Below are 22,051 nucleotides of genomic sequence, written 5' to 3'. Positions count from 1 at the left end.
CTGACTGGTCACTGGGGCGAGGTGGGTTGCTGGAGAATGGTGTGGTGGGACGATAAGGTGTCATCTGGGGTTTTCCTTGGGCTGTAGTTGGGGTGGTATGGTGTGGTCTCTGGGTGTCCCATCTGGTATCCGCCCAAACTGCGACCAGGGTTGTTCCTCTCTGCTACCTCCACCTATTTTGTTCCGATTTGCCCCGCCTCTCTGATGGTCTGGGACTGTTTGTATTGATCAGCATAAGAAGCAAGACTTTCTGCTGAGTCCATTTTCTTATCCCATAAACACTATTTGACATCATCATTGGTCATAGTCAGGAACTGCTCCTGGATAACCAAATCACACATTACTTCAAAGCTAGTTATACCTCTGTCTTTGACCCATTTATCTAACAGATCTTTCATCTGGCTTACATAAGCCATGTTACTTAGTCCAGCCCCTCTCTTAAGGGCTCTAATTTTTACTCTGTACATTTCAGGTGTAATTTGAAATTGTTTCAAAACCAAATCCTTAAATTTGCCATAGTCAGAAGCATCCTCAATAGGCATCTTGTTGAATATGTCCAGAGCTCTTCCAGTCAATTTTGCTACCAATATGGTCATCTTGTGATCTTCAGGAATTGCATGGAGGGTGCACAGTCTCTCAAAGGTGATGAAATATTCAGCAATATCATTGGATTCATCATACTGTGGACATAGTCGCTCCCATTTGTGGATTTTTGGGGAAGTGGAGCCAGCTGCTGAAGGGTTTTGTCATTTCAACTTCATCACCTCCAGGTCATGCTTCCTCTCTCTTTCCCTCTCCTCCTGAGCATGCTTCTGGGCCTCCATAGCTCTCTTGTGGGCAGCCTCCTCCCTGGCTGTTTCTGCCTTCACAGCTCTCTTGTGGGCAGCTTCCCTCTGCGTTAATTTCTAATTAACTTAATTCCATCCATCTCGTATGTTCGTTTTCTTTCTCTTTTGCTTCCAGTCTAGCTAAATCTAGTTTCTTTTGGACATCACTTTCTGTCATCCTAGCCTCCCTGCCATTAGCCTAGTCTAACCCAAGAGCTAGAAAGAAAAAAAAAATACAGCTTGTGAATTCCCTTGCAGGACTTAACTACTCTGCCCTGAGGCAGAGAAAAAAAAAACCTCCAGCTGCTCTCAGCTAAAAGAAAATAAAGTGTCGTTTTTAAAAAAAAACCTCCCTGGTTTTCGATCAGCCAAAAGAAAAAAAAGTCCTTTTAATATCCTGAGGTTTGTGCTTCTGGTTCAGAATTATCCCACCACTCTGCCACCATGTCAGGGTTCCCTCCCCACTCTGAACTCTGGGATACAGATGTGGGGACCCGCATGAAAGACCCCCTAAGCTTATTTCTACCAGCTTAGGTTAAAAACTTCCCCAAGGCACAAATCCTTCCTTGTCCTTGGATGGGTACTGCTTCCACCACCAAGTGAGTTAGACAAAGATTCAGGAAAAGGACCACTTGGAGTTACTGTTTCCCCAAAATATTCCCCCAAACCCCTTCATCTCCCTTTCCTGGGGAGGCTTGAGAATAATCTACCAACCAGATAGGTAAACAAGGTGAGCACAGACCAGACCTTTGGGTTTTTAGGACACTAAAAACCAATCAGATTCTTAAAAAACCAGAACTTTATTATAAAGAAAAAAAGTAAAAGAAGCACCACTTTAAAATCAGGATGGAAAGTAATTTTACAGGGTAATAAGATTTACCCACAGACAGCTGCAGCGGCACAGGAGTCAGCAAACAGAGCTGTAAACAGGGGAGTTTGAGTGGGAGTTTGAAAGGGGAGTTTGTATTGTGGTGCTTGTTTGGGGTTTGTTTTAGCTGTGGGTGGTGGTGTTTTGGTGTGGTTTGTGTTTCCCAGATTAACAGGATTTAGGTGGGAAGGCTATGACAGATACAGAGGCAGCAGTGGTAATGACCCAAGCAGTGGAGGACACAATGAAGACGACTGGATGTGGAAGCTGCGGTATGTACATGATTCTGGAGGGGGTACCTGGAAAGAGTTTTGTCTGCATGAAGTGCTGTCTGATAGAGCTGATGGAAGAAAAGCTCCGAGGATTGGAGATGCAGGTGGAAAGTCTGGTTGAGTTTAGAAGGGGGTTCAAGCAGATTACGGAGCAAAGACACAAGGCGGCTGAAGGGAAAAGCTCAGACTTGCAGATGGAAGCAGGATCGAAGAACTCTGAGGGGAGACTGCTGGGTGAAGAAAATGGACAGTGGAAGCATGTGACTAAGAGAACCAGGCAGAGGAAAAGACAGGTTAGTGAAGGAGAAATAGAGCTCAAGAACAGGTTTGCAGAGTTGGAAAATGAAGAAGGGGCTCAGCAGGTGGTCACTGAAGGTGGAAGGGCAAGGAAGAAGAGAAGAGCGGCTAGTCCAATAGGAAAAGGGGAAGAATCAGTGGAGACTACACCAAATATGAGCCCCAGGAGGATACAGGATGGGTTGAAGAGGATTACAAGGGAGAACAGAAATGGAAAGAACTTGCAGCCAGAGAGAACAGGGGATAGACCGGAGAATCGCACCGTCACCAGGAAAAGCCAGGTCTACGTGATCAGGGACTCCTTACTGAGAAGAATGGACAGGTCTGTAACCAGAGCTGATCCAGAGAATAGAGGGTGTGCTGTGCTGCCGACCAGGTGCTAAGATAGAGGATGTGGACCTGAGGTTGAAGAGGATCCTAAAGGGAGCGGGAAAGAATCCATTGATCGTCCTTCATGTGGGAACAAATGATACTGGTAGATTCTCGCTGGAACATATCAAGGGAGACTATGGCAGGCTGGGGAAGACGCTTAAGGAAATCGAGGCTCAGGTGATCTTCAGTGGGATTCTGCCTGTACCTAGAGAAGGGCAACAAAGGTGTGAAAAGATTATGACTATCAGCAGATAGCTCAGGCAGTGGTGTTATAAGGAGGGCTTTGGGATTTATGGCCACTGGGAAGCATTCATGGACAGAGGACTGTTCTCTCGGGATAGACTTCATCTGAGTAAGGAAGGAAATAGACTTCTAGGATGGAGGCTGGCACAACTGATTAAGAGAGCTTTAAACTAGGAATTTGGGGGAGATGGTTGGAAGTTGTCCAGGTAATCTCCAGGCCGGATTTTAACATTGAGAGGGAAGAAAACAAAGTAAGAAAGGATACAGCTGTGGATAGGAGAATGTATATAAGGAGGAAGGGCAGTGTGGATACCAGTCTAATAGGTTATACTGGCTGTAGAATGACCGTGCCTAATCGGGTAAAGAATGTGAGCGAGGCCAAACAGCAAAAATTAAGATGTTTGTACACCAATGTGAGGAGCCTAGGTAACAAAATGGAGGAACTAGAGCTACTGGTGCAGGAAGTGAAACCAGATATTATAGGGATAACAGAAACATGGTGGAATAGTAGTCATGAGTGGACTACAGGTATTGAAGGGCATGTGCTGTTTAGGAAAGACCGAAATAAAGGTAAAGGTGGTGGAGTAGCATTGTATATCAATGATGACGTAGAATGAAAAGAAATAAGAAGCGATGGAATGGATAAGACAGAGTCCGTCTGGGCAAAAATCACATTGGGGAAGAAAACTAGTAGAGCCTCCCCTGGGATAGTGCTTGGGGTGTGCTATAGACCACCGGGATCTAATTTGGATATGGATAGAGCCCTTTTTAATGTTTTTAATGAAGTAAATACTAATGGAAACTGCGTGATCATGGGAGACTTTAACTTCCCAGATACAGACTGGAGGACAAGTGCTAGTAAGAATAATAGGGCTCAGATTTTCCTAGATGCAATAGCTGATGGATTCCTTCCTCAAGTAGTTGCTGAACCGACAAGAGGGGATGCCATTTTAGATTTGGTTTTGGTGAGTAGTGAGGACCTCATAGAAGAAATGGTTGTAGGGGATAATCTTGGTTCAAGTGATCATGAGCTAATTCAGTTCTAACTGAACGGAAGGATAAACAAAAATAAATCTGCTACTAGGGTATATGATTTCAAAAGGGCTGACTTTCAAAAATTAAGGAAATTAGTTAGGGAAGTGGATTGGACTGAAGAATTTATGGATCTAAAGGCAGAGGAGGCCTGGGATTACTTCAAGTCAAAGCTGCAGAAGCTATCAGAAGCCCGCATCCCAAGAAAGGGGAAAAAATTCATAGGCGGGAGTTGTAGACCACACTGGATGAGCAAGCATCTCATCTCAGAGAGGTGATTAAGAAAAAGCAGAAAGCATACAGGGAGTGGAAGATGGGAGGGATCAGCAAGGAAAGCTACCTTATTGAGGTCAGAACATGTAGGGATAAAGTGAGAAAGGCTAAAAGTCAAGTAGAGTTGGACCTTGCAAAGGGAATTAAAACCAATAGTAAAAGGTTCTATAGCCACATAAATAAGAAGAAAACAAAGAAAGAAGAAGTGGGACCGCTAAACACTAAAGATGGAGTGGAGGTTAAGGATAATCTAGGCAAGGCCCAATATCTGAACAAATACTTTGCCTCAGTCTTTAATGAGGCTAATGAGGATCTTAGGGATAATGGTAGCATGACAAATGGGAATGAGGATATGGAGGTAGATATTACCATATCTGAGGTAGAAGCAAAACTTGAACAGCTTAATGGGACTAAATCGGGGAGCCCAGATAATCTTCATCCAAGAATATTAAAGGAATTGGCACATGAAATTGCAAGCCCATCAGCAAGAATTTTTAATGAATCTGTAAACTCAGGGGTTGTACCTTATGAGTGGAGAAATTGCTAACATAGTTCCTATATTTAAGAAAGGAAAAAAAAGTGATCCGGGTAACTACAGGCCTGTTAGTTTGACATCTGTAGTATGCAAGGTCTTGGAAAAATTTTTGAAGGAGAAAGTAGTTAAGGACATTGAAGTCAATGGTAAATAGGACAAAATACAACATGGTTTTACAAAAGGTAGATCATGCCAAACCAACCTGATCTCCTTCTTTGAGAAAGTAACAGATTTTTTAGACAAAGGAAACACAGTGGATCTAATTTACCTAGATTTCAGTGAGGCGTTTGATACTGTGCCACAAGGGGAATTATTCATTAAATTGGAAAAGATGGGGATCAGTATGAAAATTGAAAGGTGGATAAGGAATTGGTGAAAGGGGAGACTATAGTGGGTGATACTGAAAGATGAACTGTCAGACTGGAGGGAGGTTACGAGTGAAGTTCCTCAGGGATCGGTTTTGGGACCAATCTTATTTAATCTTTTTATTACTGACCTGGGCACAAAAAGTGGGAGTGTGCTAATAAAGTTTGCGGATGATACAAAGCTGGGAGGTATTGCCAATTTAGAGAAGGACCGGGATATCATACAGGAGGATCTGGATGACCTTGTAAACTGGAGTAATAGTAATAGGATGAAATTTAATAGTGAGAAGTGCAAGGTCATGCATTTAGGGATTAATAACAAGAATTTTAGTTATAAGCTGGGGACGCATCAATTAGAAGTAATGGAGGAGGAAAAGGACCTTGGAGTATTGGTTGACCACAGGATGACTATGAGCTGCCAATGTGATATGGCCATGAAAAAAGCTAATGCGGTCTTGGGATGCATCAGGCGAGGTATTACAAGTAGAGATAAGGAGGTGTTAGTACTGTTATACAAGGCACTGGTGAGACCTCATCTGGAATACTGTGCGCAGTTCTGGTCTCCCATGTTTAAGAAGGATGAATTCAAACTGGAAGAGGTACAGAGAAGGGCTACTAGGATGATCCGAGGAATGGAAAACCTGTCTTATAACAGGAGACTCAAGGAGCTTGGCTTGTTTAGCCTAACTAAAAGAAGGCTGAGAGGAGATATGATTGCTCTCTATAAATATATCAGAGGTATAAATACCAGAGAGGGAGAGGAATTATTTAAGCTCAGTACCAATGTGGACACAAGAACAAATGGATATAAACTGGCCATCAGGAATTTTAGACTTGAAATTAGACGAAGGTTTCTAATCATCAGAGGAGTGAAGTTCTGGAACAGCCTTCCAAGGGAAGCAGTGAGGGCACAAGATCTATCTGGCTTCAAGATTAACCTCGATAAGTTTATGGAGGAGATGGTATGATGGGATGACATGATTTTGGCAATTAATTGATCTTTAACTATTCATGGTAAATAGGCCCAATGGCCTGTGATGGGATGTTAGATGGGGTGGGATCTGAGTTACTACAGAGAATTCTTTCCTGGGTATCTGGCTGGTGAATCTTGCCCACGTGCTCAGGGTTCAGCTGATCGCCATATTTGGGGTCGGGAAGGAGTTTTCCTCCAGGGCAGATTGGAAGAGGCAGTGGGGGTTTTTCGCCTTCCTCTGCGGCATGGGGCACGGGTCACTTGCTGGAGGATTCTCTGCACCTTGAAGTCTTTAAACCATGATTTGAGGACTTCAAGAGCTCAGACATAGGTGAGAGTTTTATTGCGGGAGTGGGTGGGTGAGATTCTGTGGCCTGCATTGTGCAGGAGGTCAGACTAGATGATCATAATGGTCCCTTCTGACCTTAATATCTATGAGTCTATGAGTCTATTTAAACACAGAGGATTCCCTTGCTATTACTTACTATTTCTGTAATGTTAGATGTATCATTTCAGTAGGAGCTGGATTACTTGCTTGGTCTCTCTCTCTTTGTCTCGGAGAGAGCCCCCACAGAGCACAAAACAAAGCCTTCCTCCCCCAGATTTTAAAGTATCTTCTTTCCCCATTGGTCCTTTTGGTCAGGTGCCAACTAGGTTAATGGAACTGATTAATCCTTTACAGGTAAAGGAGGGATTTTATGCTACCCTTAGCTGTATGTTTATGACAGTGCCTCTTGGGCTTTGCTTTGGATTACAGCCGCAAGAAGCCCTCATTCAGGGAAGAAACCAAGACAACAGAGCTGGACCTGGCAGCTCCTCTGGAGGGACAGTGCCCCCTGTCACAGCATGTTAATATGTCTCAGCAAATTCAGGCTTAAGTTGTCGCAACTGAGTGTTCTGCTCAGAATGCTGCTTGATGGCTCTGGAATGACAGACAAGAGAAAAGCTTTAGGGAATTTTAAAAAATGTTGTCATGGTGCATTAGTACTGAAGTGCTTTGAGTGAGGGTTCTCCTCATGGACATTTGCTTCGAATGGACTGAGTAAAACATGACACAACTCTGCCCATTGAGAGACAGATGCTGGCTCTACTGATTTCTGACCATAACATGTTCATGAAATTTAAGAGCTGTAAGCCATATTACAGAATCCACTGTGCAAAGAACCACCTAGCACTGCTAATTCTTGCCATTTTATTGCAAGGTTTATAATACTTGGTGGGGTTTTTATTTAGCCTCAGCTCCTGGAGTCATATGAATATTTGAGAATTTCAGTTTAAATTTTTATTTATAATTATTTTTCTAGACCCTAGTGATTGTGGAGAGAAGATTAAAAATGTGACCCAGGCATAACCTACACACTCAGGAACTAGAAGAGTAGTGAAAAGAAACACAAAAGCATTAATTTTAATCATGACTCATAACTTTTGGACGTCTGTAATTGGCAATACTGCCTATATGTCAGAAAATAATTATGACTTTGCAAAAGTACTTTTTAATGTGAAATAAAGGCCCAGAAAGGAGCTTCTTAAAGCAGCCCATGCTTTCAAGGGCATCTACAAATAGTGAAATCAGAGAAATGCACGAGGAGGAGTTTGGCTCCAATACAATGCATATCCAAAGCAAACTTTGACAAGGTCAGACAAGAAACAAAAAATGACCAGCCTTCCAACAGCATGACAAAGTAATGTAGATGGCCGGCCAAAGGAAAAATCCCTGGTGTCCCCACTATAGTACCATATTGGTACAACATATATTGTAACAGCAGGGGTACTGGAGAGAATGAGGTGAGACCATATATCTAAAATGAAAAAAAAAACTATAATATCATGAGATCCCAAACAGACAGCAGTGCCTGCTTCCCCTGGAGCGGGTGATGGACAGTACCCCCAACCATAAGCACACCTTGTTTCAATTTCCCATTCCCTCAGGCTCTGTCTCTTGCCACAACCCCCTGCACTGGGGAAGAAGCCCATTAAAATGTATGTAATAATAATAATAATAATAGCGACGAAATTGCTGCAGGTGGTGGGATTCTACACAAAGGGCCCTGGCCTAATACCCCACACTATGACATTAAAAATGCCAAGCATAACCCACAGCTGTAAGTGTCAATGTGGGGCTATTTGACAAATTTCCCAAGGGGCCAGTTAGATTTTAGAGCTGAAATCCAACAAATAGATTAGCCAATTTGATAAATGTTGTAGCCAATGTTGGAAATGAATTTAAATAGGAGAACCTCTTTTTTTTTTGGAGTCCAGGGAGCGTTAGCAGACTAATTTGAATGCTAGATGCTTTTCAGGTCAGCTTTTACCTTGGACAGTATTTCTCAGATCAGGACACGTGGAGCTCTTAACTGACCAACAGTTTATTAATTCTCCCTGAACCACTTATGTATCTACACAACACTTCATGAGTCCGGTATAGATACACAAATATTCTCGGCATGTACTGAACACAAAGAACACATGCAGTCTTGGAAGTGGTTAACATAGACCAGCACTGGGGTCCAGCAACTATACCACGGAACAACACAAATCACCAACATTTCTTACTGCATCTACTTATAATCATTAGCTATCAATTCTTTAGGACCACTAACACATTTATCCCACTTTAAGTAATTCCAGTAATTCTCCAAGGAATAAGCATTCAATTGTCTTAAGGCACGTTTACTAATATGGTGCCTGCTAGTGCTATTTAAAGTGTATTTAAAGTATAAAAGGGACAGGATTAAAATCTCAAAATCAGTTGGTTAAAGCTATATTTTGAGGTTCTCTTTGGCCAGTATACTTGGGCTTAAAAAGGAGAAACAAGCAGATAACTTTAGTTACTAAAAATCCATAATATGGTTACTTGAGGTCTTACTAAATAGAGTGTATTTATTTCAGGCTAAATAGGAGGACCAATTAAATATCCTTTTGTATAGTGACAGGAGAAACAATAGGAACCACCTCTTGAAACAACTGGCCACATGGAAAGGCAGATGAGAAGCTTAGCCATGCAGCCTGAGCAGTTTTTCTGAAGTCTGATTGCAAATTCAGGGGTAGGAGATCTGTTTGGTGGCAGCTGTGTCTATGTGTGTTACATCCAGCAGGGGACGTAAGCCATGAGAAAGTGATCAGAAGATGAGAGAAGCCGTGGGGAGCTTGACCCCGAGAAGGAGCCCTGAGAGACAGAGATCCTTGAGCACTGCAGTGGCTGCAAAGGCAGGCTTGGGGATTTTTGAGCCAGACATTTTTCTAAAATGTGTTTAAATGTTTCTTTTCTTTATGTCTGGCAGATAAATCATCAGGTTGTCAACATTTCAATCTCCTCTGAGCCCACTGTTATTCATAATCCAGCTGTTGTGCCCTTTGAGAAAATAAACTCTTCCTCCTTTCCCTTCAATTAATCTTTAATCTGTTAGGACATGTGTTTAGCCAGTATTATTGCTCCTCCTCTTTTTGTTTCTTTGGCTAAAGAAAAACAAATCCGAAGAAACAAATGACCTCTAATGCCCATAATGTACCCCTCCACACCTTGAAAATCAGTCTCCTGAAATAGAATGTTCTGGAAGTAGGGACTTTTTCGTTTTGTTTTTTTCTTTGATTTCTGCCCATTCCTTTGACATTCATGATGTTGTTTTAAAGGGCAGAACTATTGATAATAATAATAATTTAGTTTTCTGAAGATTTAAAAAAGTGTGTGTGTGTATGTGACATACCATTATGTCATCCAGACTTATGAGCAGCTGTATCACCCCTACCCTGCAACCTTTGGTGCCTTACAATGCCTTGCTGAAGTAGCTCTCACCTGGATCATTAGCAATCCACCTTCCAGCATGCAAGCCACACCCTGAGTGTCTCTGTGTAACTGCAGCCTGCCAGCCGCACCTCTTCTTCTCACCAGCCTTGGTTCTATTGCAGAGTGACCCCAACACACTCCCAGTCTCAGATTTCCCCCCCCAAAACATATGTTCTATACTGCCCAGCCCTCTTTTGTAGAGTACAAATTATATAAAGTCCGTCATTTCTTTCACAGAAATAAAATGCCAGTTTACTATTTCAAACACTACAATTTAAACACACTGGATTAGATAAAACAATAAAACCAGTTTATTAACTACAAAGAGATAGATTTTAACTGAGTACAGGTAATGAGGCTTAAATGTCAAAAATGGTTACAAGAAAAATAAAGATAAAATATTTACTAATGCCAATTTAACAAGTGACATTAGATTGAAAGCAAAGATTCCCACCACATGCTTCAGCAGATTACTGACCAAATTCTTTGGTCAGAACCCCTCCACCAGTCCAGTGCTGCTCCCTTTGTCTTTCAGGTGCCATGAATTCAGTGGGCAGAGAGAGAGAGGTGTATCCCTGGAGTGTCTGCCACTTCTTTTATAGTCCTGTCTCCCCTTAGAGAAGCATTTCCAGCTGGGATTCAGGAGACAAAAAGTCTATGGGGAAGGCTGTGCCCTGCTGCTTTTCCCTCTCCTGTTTAACCCTCCTTTAATTCCCCTTCCTGCTTGATAACTCTTTCCTGAATATAAATTGCACAGAGTACACACTTCTTTGTTTGAGGCTGATCTGTTTGCCAACCTCAGTTTGGAACATGTGTTGGTAACACCATACAGTGGAATCTTATAACTTCACACGTGATGTTGCCACACAAATTTTACCAGGACAATAATAACCAGCAAATCATGAGTTCTCAAATGATACCTCACAAGGCATATTTTGGACAAAGATTATTACAATAGTTTGCAAGATGTGGACACAGGTAACCTTGGCACAGTTTTGGGCGGTGGGAGGTTGTTTTTGTTTAGTTTTTTCCTTTTCTTTTCACTAAAGATTGCAATCCATCTAGTTCTTACCTCTCATTTATAATTGAGGATTGTCTGCAGAGAGGCTGTCTGAAGTGTTGAATTTTGTTGTGGTAAATGTCTCTCCCATTTCTAATTAAATTGTATTAAAATGGTGTGCCTTGCAATGGCATGATTTCAGTTTGTAGACTTCCACACCTATCCCATTTATGTTTTCCTGCATTCCCCTTCATTTAAATCCAAAAATAAAATACCAAAATATGTTATAAATCTGTCCTCAAATAAAAGTGTTTTCCTAAGGCCCTGTACTCTCCCTATAACACTTGCACTGAAAGGGAAACAATCCAAGGAAAGTACATCCTTCATATATGGGACCTCAACCCTCACCCTCAGGGATAAATTACCATCTGATCATTTGAATTACCGGGGGAGAATTTACACAGAACCCCAGAGGTCCCCTCTGATTTCCTCTCTCTTTTCTCTAGTCTCCTCCATCTCTGAGATCCCCTTATATGCTCCCCCTTCATATCCTTTATTTTCTCTATTTTTTGATACAGAACACAGCTACCACAGAGTTTTGCCCACTCCAATTAAACCAACTTCATACTATTTGCTTTACAGTGTTGAGATAGTTACTGCTCATCTGCTTGTTCTAGATGACTTCCAGTGATTCCCTTCTGGTTAATCTTTAGATTACTGCTCAGGTGTCTGGGTTCTCATGTCCTGTTTCACTTCTGCCACTGCCAGTACATTCTCTGTGCCTTTCACCCAGACCTGGAAACTGTTCTTGGTGACCAGGTCCGTGGCGGCCTCGTGGAGCCCCTGCTACACAATCCCCAGCTACGTGTGCAGGTGGCAGAGTCCCCCTCGGTGCACCAGAGGTTGGTTCTGGCAGAAGTCACCAGAGTCGGAGACCTCCTGGACTATGACCCGGGAGACTGGCTGGATCACCTGACGCTCGCTCGGCACATGGGGATCTCCAGACCTCGTACTCCCTGGCACGTACTTCAGGAGGTGAGGGCTGCTTTACCGCCCGCTACTCGGGCCTACCTCGACCGGGTCCTACGAGAGGGCATGCCCCACCCACCCTCCACCCCAGGCCCTCCAGACCTTTTCATCAGGCCCCTGCCCCGTGGACCCAACTGGCCCTCCCACCCCTTCTCTGTGAGCCGGCTGCAAGACTTGCAGCCCGTTCATTTCCAGACCACGGCAAGGAAACATCTGTACATGCTCGTGCTCCACACCCTTCACTTTCTCAGCCTCACGTCCAGCCCTGACACGAAGTGGTGGGACCTATTGCCGCCTCTGTGAGGAGCCCTGGTGGGCCAGCCTATATTCCACCCTGGTCCCGAGGCCCGCTGGGGACATCAGCTGGCGGCTCCTTCATGGAGCCATGAGCACGGGCGTGTACTTGGCGAGGTTCACTCCCCTCCGGGACACCTGCCCCTTTTGCGGCATAAGGGAGACCCTGGCGCACGTGTACGTGGAGTGCGCCAGGTTCCAGCCCCTATTCTGTCTCCTCCTAGATATTTTATTATGATTTTGGTTGCAATTTTCCCCTCACCTGTTCATATATGCACTCCCTATCCATGGCCCAACAAAGTCGCGGGACTTCCTTGTCAGCCTCCTCCTAGCCCTGGCCAAATTGGCCATCTACAAAACCAGGGAGAGGAAGTTGGCTGACGGGGTTTCCTTCGACTATGGGGCCTATTTCTGTTCCTCGGTCCATTCACGCAACCGGGCAGATTTCCTCTGGGCGGTGTCCGCTGGCTCCCTGGACGCCTTCGAGGAGCAGTGGGCACTGTCCGGGGTTCTCTGCTCGGTGTCCCCATCAGGTTCCCTTCATTTAGCCCTGTGACCTCACTCCCATTCCTTTTATCTCATTAGTTGTCCCCTGAACTTATTTGGAATCCCGGACTTTTGGATCCTCCCCTTAGGCTGGGGGGAGGTCCTTTAGTAGTGGGCGGGCAGAAGCCCGCTCACCTCCTGGATACCAACAGGATCTCTAGTGTCTTTCATCTCTTCTTGTCTTATTCTCCTTTTCATGGTTTCACCATTTGTTAGGATTTTTTTTCAGTAGTTTATTATTAGTTTCTACCTCCGTAATGTCTTCTTTTGTGTCTGAGATTAGGATCATGCTATTCCAAGCTATCAGAGTGTCATTTTTTTCCTAACTTCAAGTCTCTCATTGTATAATTCTGATTTTAAAAGTAAATCATAGTTTAATTAGGAATTTCCAGTTTGCTCAGAAACTTCATACATTCTACCTAGACGAGGACATAGCCATTTTGTTAAATCCTCTTTTCCTCTCCAGACTGGATTGCTCTATTTAACTGCATCTCAAATTGAATGTAAAAAGAATGCCTATGTTCCCGATAATACAAGAACTGTCCACTTCTTCCATGGTTTATGTCACTATGACCACATCAAGTCAATGCTCCGCTCCCCAAAACTGGCTCCCCAGGAGCTCTTCTGTCACTTTAATGCCACGGTCTTAATCCTCTATGAAATTCCCAGGAGGAGCAAGCCCTGGGCCCAGAGAGACCTCCCAACCCATAGGTACAGACATAGAAGTAGCCTCAGCATGGACCAATGGACACTGATGTTATCAGACTGCCTGCTGCATAGGGTTGCCAACTTTCTGCTCGCTCAAACCCAAACATCCTTGCACTGCCTCTGCTCTGACTTTCCTCCAAAGCCCCTCCTCTGAAGCCCCACCCCGCACCTGTGGTCCCGCCCCTGCCCCACCCCCTCTCCAAGGCTCCACCCCATGCTCACTCCATTCCCCCCCCTCTATTGCTTGATCTCCCCACTCTCACTGGCTTATTTTCACCAGGCTGGCTCAGGGGGTTGGGGTGTGGGAGGGGGTGAGCACTCTGGCTGGGGGTGCAGGCTCTGGGCTGGGTCAGGGGATGAAGGGTTTGGGGTACAGGGGTGCGCACCGGACTGGGATTGAGGGTTTTGGAGGGTGGGAGGGGGATCAGGGCTGGGGCAGGAGGTTGGGTCCTGGGAGGGGGTCAGGGGTTCAGGCTCCGGGTGGAGCTTACATCAAGCAGCTTTTGGAAGCAGTGGCACATCCCCTTTCCGCCTCCTACACGGAGACATTGCCAGGTGGCTCTCCACGCTGCCCATCCACAGGCACCGTGCCCCGCAGCTCCTATTGGCTGCAGTTCCCAGCCAATGGGAGTGGCAGGGCAGCGCTTGGGGCAGGTGTAGCGTGCGGAGCTCCATGGCATCACCTACATGTAGGAGCCGGAGTGGGAACATGCCAGCTGCTTCCCGGAAGCTGCGCGGCATGGAGACTAGTAGGGAGCCTGCCAGCCCCTCTGCATGGTGCCACCAACAGGACAGTTAATGGCCCAGTCTTCAGTCACCACCTGCTATTGATAGCTTGACCAGGTCACCTTCTCAACCTATCAATAGCATGTGGTAATCGAAGTTCCCGCTAAGCCGTGCAGCAATGGCCTGGAGAAGAGAGTGGTAGGGGGTGCGCATGAAATGGGGAGGAGAGCAAGTTGGGGTGTGCAGGTCTATTGCAAGCCTGGCACTGGAGCTCCATGCTGTCGATGTAATGGCAAAAAGAGCAGCAATGTTACTGAGCTGCCTCAGTTCCTGTGAGCATGCTCAGTGCAACCTAAATAGGAAATTCTGCCAAGGAGCTGTTTGCGTCACCTCCCCCGGACCTCTGTGCTGCCGGCCAGGAGAAAGGGGCCCCTTACCCTGGAGCTCTGTGTTGCCAGCAGGGAGAGGGCTGGGGGAGTCCTCTAGCCCCGGCCCCAGGGCAGCATGCTTGACGGACACTTGTTTGTTGTGACAAGTTGCTCATAATGAAAGCAAGGCTGCTGGCAGAGGATTTGTTTTTCATGTTTTAAACACATCTAGAGAGTCTCATGAGCTGTGAAAACAGATCTAGAAAAGAAGCCAACACTATGGGCCTCTGAACCAGACTGACTGCTTCCCCTTAGCACTCTTCATTACCTTCATTTTAACTTCTTTGATATATTGCAATATTTCCAGCCTCTAGGAAATCTTAAGGTTATGAGATCCAGCTCCCAGTGCTCTCCATTGTTTCTAAATCACAGAAGGGGAAGTTAAAACAGGTGAGAAGAGATGGAGCAGAGAAATTGGGTAGTGAAGCTTGCAGCCATTGGGATATCTTTCCATCTGCCAGTGGGTAAGAATGGCACATACTACATTGCCTTTTATCCAAGTTCTGATTTTAAATACCACTAAGGAGCTTGAATTAATTTGCCAGTAGCCTTGTATTAATTTGCCCATGGCCCTGTATTAATTTGTCAGTGTCAAGGATGATCCCTGTATCTGGTCAAGAGAGTGGGTCTTTATTTTTTCCCATTCTGCAAATGTCAAGAAGCTTCCAACCTTTCCTTTCATTTGCAGACCTTACCACAATTCTGGACGTCTTTGTCACGTTGCTATTGAATTACTGCAGTGTGCACTGTTTGGGATCATACAAGACAATTCAGAAACTTCAGCTAGGGTAGACTGCAGATGCCTATTTATAAAGTGGTATGTGACACATTTGTGCTGTATTGTCTGCACTGGCTTCCTGTTGGTTTTTTGCAAAATGTAGAGGTCCCATTTTCATCTATAAAACCTTAAATGGAATGTGTGATGGCTACCTGAGAAACCACATCTCTTCTTATGCAATATGACAGCAGATGTAATCAGCTGAAGAGCTGACCTAACCCAACCCTCTGCCCAGCCCTGAGCCCCCTCCCACACTCCAAACCCCTCTGCCCCATCCCATTAATTTTGTTCTGTGCACCAACATGGAGGTGTAAGATTCATTCTGCACATGAGTGGGGAAAATTAGAGGGAACACTAGTGGTGACAACAATTGTTTGTGGGTGTTCTAAGTGCTCTTACTCTCCTTCGTTAGCCCACAAATTTAAGGATCAGAGTTGTAAGTGGAGGGTTAGATTTCCTCTACTGTTTCTAGGATTTCTCTTTTCCCAAGTGGCAGAATTCTGAGAAGTAGGGGGTCATGTTATCCCTGATGGCTACAGAGCTGAAGAGGTAATAACAAAAACATTTTATAAATGGGGGTTAGGAGTCTTCTTGTCTTCATATCTTCATAAAAATTGCAGACAGAAAAACCATTCTCAAATCAGTCCAGTCTACAAATGACGACTTTTTTCCATTTCATGGGTACAAGCTCATATTGTTGTATGATTACAGACTTTTGCTTTAACGTAAGGAAAAAAAGTATGGGAAAATGCATACACCTGAGTCTAAGTATTTCCTGAACTTTCAAAGACAGTACAATTTTCAGTACATAGTTGCATTATCACTCACATTTAGAAGATTTCTGCCACTTTTGGTGAAGATTAAACATTGTTTTTTATGAGTTGTGGCCCTTTTTGCAAGCCATCCTAGTACATAATTTCAGATGAAAACAATGAATGTTCTTGTAACTTTGATAGAACACAATTTTGCCCTTGAAATTGGTGGGGAGGGATAGCTCAGTGGTTTGAGCATTGGCCTGCTAACCCCAGGGTTGTGAGCTCAATCCCTTGAGGAAGCCATTGGGGATCTGGGGCAAAAATTAGGGATTGGTCCTGCTTTGAGCAGGGGGTTAGACTAGATGACCTCCTGAGTTCCCTTCCAACCCTGATATTCTGATTCTATGAAATGTATAGCAAATTTGTAAAATACTGGAAATGGCACATGACATTTCAAAAAGATCTGAGCCAGTCCAACCTTCCTCCCTGCACACATGAGAGTTCCCTCACTTCTAGGGAACCCACTTTGAATTTTTGTTTCCCCTTCCAACAACTCTTCAAATGTTTGCTTGGGTCTGGTCTGGTCAGTAGTTAGATCTTTTTGAATTCTTCCAACACACTTTAGCAAATCACAATAGGTTTCACAGTGAGAAGCCTCATCATTTGCTCAGGTCCTAATGCTCAATACCTGATTGGTAAGTAGCTCTTCCTTAAGAGCCTCAACCATGAGAAAAAAAGGGGGGAAAAGAGGTCATGTTGGTTAAAAAATATGGGGGCCCTTCTGAAACTGAGAAACACGAGAGACTAAGAAAGGATGGTTGTGTAATTAAATTGCTGGATCAAATCTCAGACTGTCTGTGTGACCTTGGGCAGGTCATTCAATCTCTTATGGGTCTTAATTCTCCATTTGAGACTGGGCAGGGTCTGTCTGTGTGTACTGTTGTGCCTTCTTCTAGCACCAGTGTCCTGCTCTGACACCAGCATTACCTTCTGCCAAGTGGTGGCAGGTGTCCAGCACCTTGCAGATCAGAGGAGAAATCAGTGACAGGGAGTCTAGGTAAACTCTAAGTGAAACTTGAGATATTTACATTTATTCACCTCTTTTGGAATGAGAGGGTCACACAGCAGAGGTTCCTCTTCCAGAGATCTGAGCCCAGCATCAAATTCCCAAAGAGAAACTCTGCCTCCAGAATGGACTCTAATCAGCACCCAGGGCAAAGAATAAACTCTTCTACTGTTGGCACAGCTACCTCCTTCTCAAAGCTTACCCCCAACACCACTCCTCATTTACGGGGCATCTCTCCTTTTTTATCCCAGTTGGGTCCTTCTTTCCCTTCATGTGTTGTCTAACCACTTTGGGGTCTTTTGCTCCTCAATTTCTCATTTGTCTTCCCTCCTTTCTTACCTTTAAATCTTTAAATCTTGTGGAGCTCTTCTCTGTTGCTTCATCAAGAAAACCCTGTCCTCACCTCTCCCCACTAGCACTTATCTCCATAGTTTCCCACATACACCAATGAGTTTTTTTCTTTCATTGTTGAACACAAACTTAGAGTCTCTCATCGCATTGGGGGTGCCTCTCTTTCTGCCTCCAAAATATCTCTGGGGCTCTACCAACCCTGACTGAAGATGGGGGACCCCCAGGGAGTGGGGGCTTCTCTCCCTCATACAAATGCAGGGCTCTTTTTCTCTCTCAAAGATTGGGACTTCCCTCCCCATTTGGCGGAGCGATCATATTTTCAAGGCAACTGTAGTCATGGAGGAAGTTGTGCAGGTGACAGTTGCAGTGGGTGGGGTGTCTCTACACGTGTGCAAGATTTGGCAGCTGTCGGGAGTGCAGAGGGTTCCCTGTGAGCCCTGGAGGGAGGGAGGATGGCGGAGCGTCAGTATGTGACAGTCATACTGGGGCTGGTCACTGAGATGCACATGGTCATAGCCAGGCTGCTATCATAGTTCCACACTCTGCTGGGCTGGCAGCTCCCCCAGGAGCCCAAACTCTGCAGGAAGGGACGCAGAAACCAGAAGAAAATTTCAGTTGCAATAACCCCATCAGTGTTACTGGAACAGGCCCTGCCAACATGGTCACATGGTCACCCTCTTCTCGAGGGCTTTTCTTCCCCAAACTTTGGGGATCCCCCTAGTTCTCCTCTTTGTCTTCCAATCCCCCCCAGCCTTTGATCCCTGGTCTCAGTGGAAGGTGGGTGTGATGCTGCCAGTGCTGGGCCTAATGATCAGAGCTGGGAGCTGACAGGCTGGGGGCAGAGACAGAGACAGGGGACGTCTGTGTCCTGTAGGGGACCAGCCGAGCTAGTGCCAGGTTCATGGAGGGGCAGGATCTCCCAGCTCCGCCTGCTCTGAGCTTGGCCCAGGTGCCTGGGGAGGGGGCTCCCCCTACAGCCTCCCTGTAGCAATCGGCCTGCTCTGATTGGGTTGCACCATCGTGGGGCTGATCAGTGCCAAGTCCAATCTGATTGGTTGAGAGCTGGGTAGGTGGGACTTAGGGTGGCCAGACGGCTGCCCCTTAAATTCTGGTTGGTCAGTGGAGAAGGTGAGGGATGGTGCTTAGTGAGGAAGTCTCACACAGAACCCTAATCTTTATTGGTCAATGGCAGAGGTTTAAGGATTGAGGTTTCTGGTCCATTCACAGTCCTGATTGGTCAAGAGTCAAGTGTAAGGGGTGGGGCTCAGGCAGGAAGTCCAACCTCGCACTGGTTCCTCATTGTAATAGGGTGGGTGTTCGGACAGGTGCTGGAGCAGAGATTTTAGTTCATTCTGCGCATGGATTGGTCAGGCAGGGGGCTGGTGGGCGGGGCCGCCTGTCAGAACAGCTGTGACGAGCCCCCTTCACACTGTGATCCCCCTTCTCTGTGTTTCTCTCTCCTGCAGAATGTGGAGCTGCGGTGTCACAGACGCTTGCTGCGCGGATCTCGCCGTTGTTTTCAGAACCAGCCAGAGCCTGACAGAGCTGAACCTGGGTGCTCATTATTCTCTGGGAGATGTCGGAGTGCAGCTGCTGTGTGAGGGACTGAAACACCCGAACTGCAAACTGCAGATTCTGCGGTAAGTAACGTTTGGCCTCCTCTGCGTATTTACAGGTGTCCTCTGTGTAACGTGCTTGACACAGTGAGAGATGGTGGGGATGAAAATATTTTTTTTCTCTCTGCTCCACTCTGATGTTTCTTGGGGACTGAGAGTCACCTCGTTACTCCCCTGCCTACAGCTAGAGGGAGTCTGACTAGTAGTAGCTGGGTGTCAGCTCCTTGGCATCAGCAGCATTTCAGGTGATCCCCTGCCTGCTGTGATGTTCCTTTTCATCTCCAAGTGGTTTTGATCATTTTCCATGGTCTTTGATGCTTTTCCATTGAATGTTCTGGGATGTGGCAAGGGTAGACAACACAGGGTTCTGTAGATACGTTACATGTTATACTTGACGAGTAAATAGCCTATAAGACGTCTTTGGTGTATTGAGTTTGTCAAGTCTGAGGTGAGAGCTGTTTGCAAAGAACAGGGGACCCTTTGCCAGGGCCGCTCTGTGTCACACCAATGCAATTTTCTTTTCTCTTATTCTTTATCTTTCCTCTTATTTCACCATCTCCATCTCATGCTGACCCTGGTGTTGTTCCTGGCAAGGGCTTTAGCAATGAGGTGATCTTGCATTTTGCTCTGACCATGGCCAGGTCAGGGCTCAATCTGATGCCCTCTCAGAAGGCCTTCTACAGCTGAGTTCTACCTGTTGAGAACACTCTGCTCCAATGCCCTGGAGTGTGAACCTGGGCTTCTCCAGTGGGATTGTCCCTGTGAGACTCTGCTACAGGCTGTCGGCGTTGGCAGCAACAGCACTACTCCATACCGTGCCTGTAACACTGCACAACCACACACAAACGTGCGCACAGCAGTGCACAAGGGATCCCATCACCTCTGGCGTTTAACCTGCTCAGAGGAAATTCAATCATATATTTTTTACCAACACGTCCCTCTGCTCTGTTCTAGCACAAGCACTGGCAAAGCAGCTGCAGTGGTGCAACGAGTCTTCTCCCAGTGGAGTTCCACATTGTCCCTGCCCATCCTTCCACGAGCCCTTTGATAACTCAGAATAACAGGGTTCAACTCAGGGGACTTTAGTGGAAATGTAATGGCCTGTGATGTGCAGGCGGCCAGACTAGATGAGCTAATGGTCTCTTGTGGCCTTAAACTCTATGAAGCTCATTCTGTCACCTGCCAAGCCGCTCATTGGAGTTAATTACAAAAATTCATAATTTTAATTCAAAAATGGATGATGTATTAAGCAAAATATTCCAAAGAGAATTGTTTCTATTTTTCAGCAAGCTGTGCCACTCATATACCAGCCCAACAGCAGTTGAGGGGAGACTCACTGGTCTCTGCTAGGCCTGGCCTCAAACACCCACCTCTATGATTTACAAAGACACAATGATTGAAAAATACAATGTTATAACATTCAAACTTCAAACATGTCTCAACTTAAATAAAATTGTTTAGTGCATTGGGAATTCTTGTGCAAAAACATAAAATGCTACACCATGGCCGTGCTGAGTAACCCCTGATTTATGTGCATAAACACAGACACTCCACAATGCATAATCACTGCATGTTGACAGCATTCACATCAATTTCCACTCTCCTGAGATGTGCTAAAGAGAAAACAGAGCAGGGTAATTAGTTAACAAATTAACATCTGGATGAAACCTACCCTCTGGACTCCCCCACCCCAACTAAATCCTCTTTTCCATGGTTGTCCATCACCCATTGATTGCTCCCATCCTTCCAGCCCCAAGGGACTCCACTATAGCAGGTGGGGAAGAACTCTGGTGAGCATACTCTGGGCTGTGTGGAGAACCCCCAGGAATATCCTTCCTTTGGGCCCAGAGCACTCATATCTCTAGCTCCTACAGGAAAACAGGATAGAGAGGAACTGAGTTTAGCTACTAAACAAACAAAACATTTGAAAAAATAACAAAATTTAAACAAACAAGTAAACTCTGTCTTAAAACCTAACAAACATGAATGAAGAAATAAATTAAAAGAAAAAAAATCCAGCTCCTCACCGCCCTGAGCACCCAAAGCTGCTGGTGCTGTTCATGATCCACTCTGGGCCTTCAGGCTCAGCACCTGTGTTGGGGTGAGGGGAGAGGCAGTAGGAGCTGCTGACACTCTGTCATGGCATCTGCAAGTGCATGGTGTTGCTTCTCAGAACACATATGCAGAGCCTTGTGTAGGACCAAACTATTTAAAGGAGGCAATGCAGCAAACTGAAAAGAGTGACTACGTGCAGACACACACTATAAGTCGTAGACATTAATCACCTGCTCCAGGAAGCAGCGCGAGGAAATGCAGGGTAGGTGCAACAACCCCCGGGCCCTGTAGCATTTAGAGAGTTCACTCCCAGTGAACATAGTTCATTGTATGCAGCCAAGATAAAATGGCTGGTGTGGATGCACTGCATCATTGCAGCTTCCAGTTCAGTCACTCTGATGCAAGTTGCAATGTGGAGTTCTCTAGTGTACACGTTAGATCATACCCTATTTAGGGCCTTGACAATTAGTACGAGGACTTTGAATTCAGTCTGGCAGGGAATGGGAAACCAACTGAGTTTGTGGAGCATCAGAGAGAGGTGCTTGCATGAGTCATTGTTGCTTAAAGAAGGAACGGCTGCCACCTGAATGTGGTACTTATCTCCCCCACAGGGAGAGTGACTTGTGTCAGTCTAACAATATTCACTGAGGTCTAGCCAATTGCTTCGCAACACTTGTGGTTCAATATTAAATGTATTTAAGAGACCAAATAATCCAGCTTAACTTAATTTATTAATAAGGGACAAAGCAGACAATGTGAAAAGGAGGCATACATACACTCCTTCTGGGAAGCAATTAATGTTACAGCATGTTCACCTCATATACAAGTTGTGCTTCAAAAATATGCACCCAAGATAGC

At 45.2% G+C, this 22,051-nt stretch overlaps 1 protein-coding gene across 1 annotated transcript in view; it reads left to right on the top strand.

The window, feature by feature from the left end:
- Positions 1-22,051, top strand: part of LOC141988758 (NACHT, LRR and PYD domains-containing protein 12-like) — a 161,599-nt gene that overhangs the window by 88,593 nt on the left and 50,955 nt on the right. The window contains exon 8 of the mRNA XM_074954692.1: positions 18,989-19,162. Within this exon, the coding sequence (XP_074810793.1) occupies positions 18,989-19,162 (174 nt within the window). The remainder of the gene's footprint in view (positions 1-18,988; positions 19,163-22,051) is intronic.

This window comes from Natator depressus, chromosome 6, assembly GCF_965152275.1.
Source record: "Natator depressus isolate rNatDep1 chromosome 6, rNatDep2.hap1, whole genome shotgun sequence".
Lineage (NCBI taxonomy): Eukaryota > Metazoa > Chordata > Testudines > Cheloniidae > Natator > Natator depressus.
The sequence above is the reverse complement of the archived record's forward strand: the minus strand, read 5'-3'. Positions and strand labels throughout refer to the sequence as shown.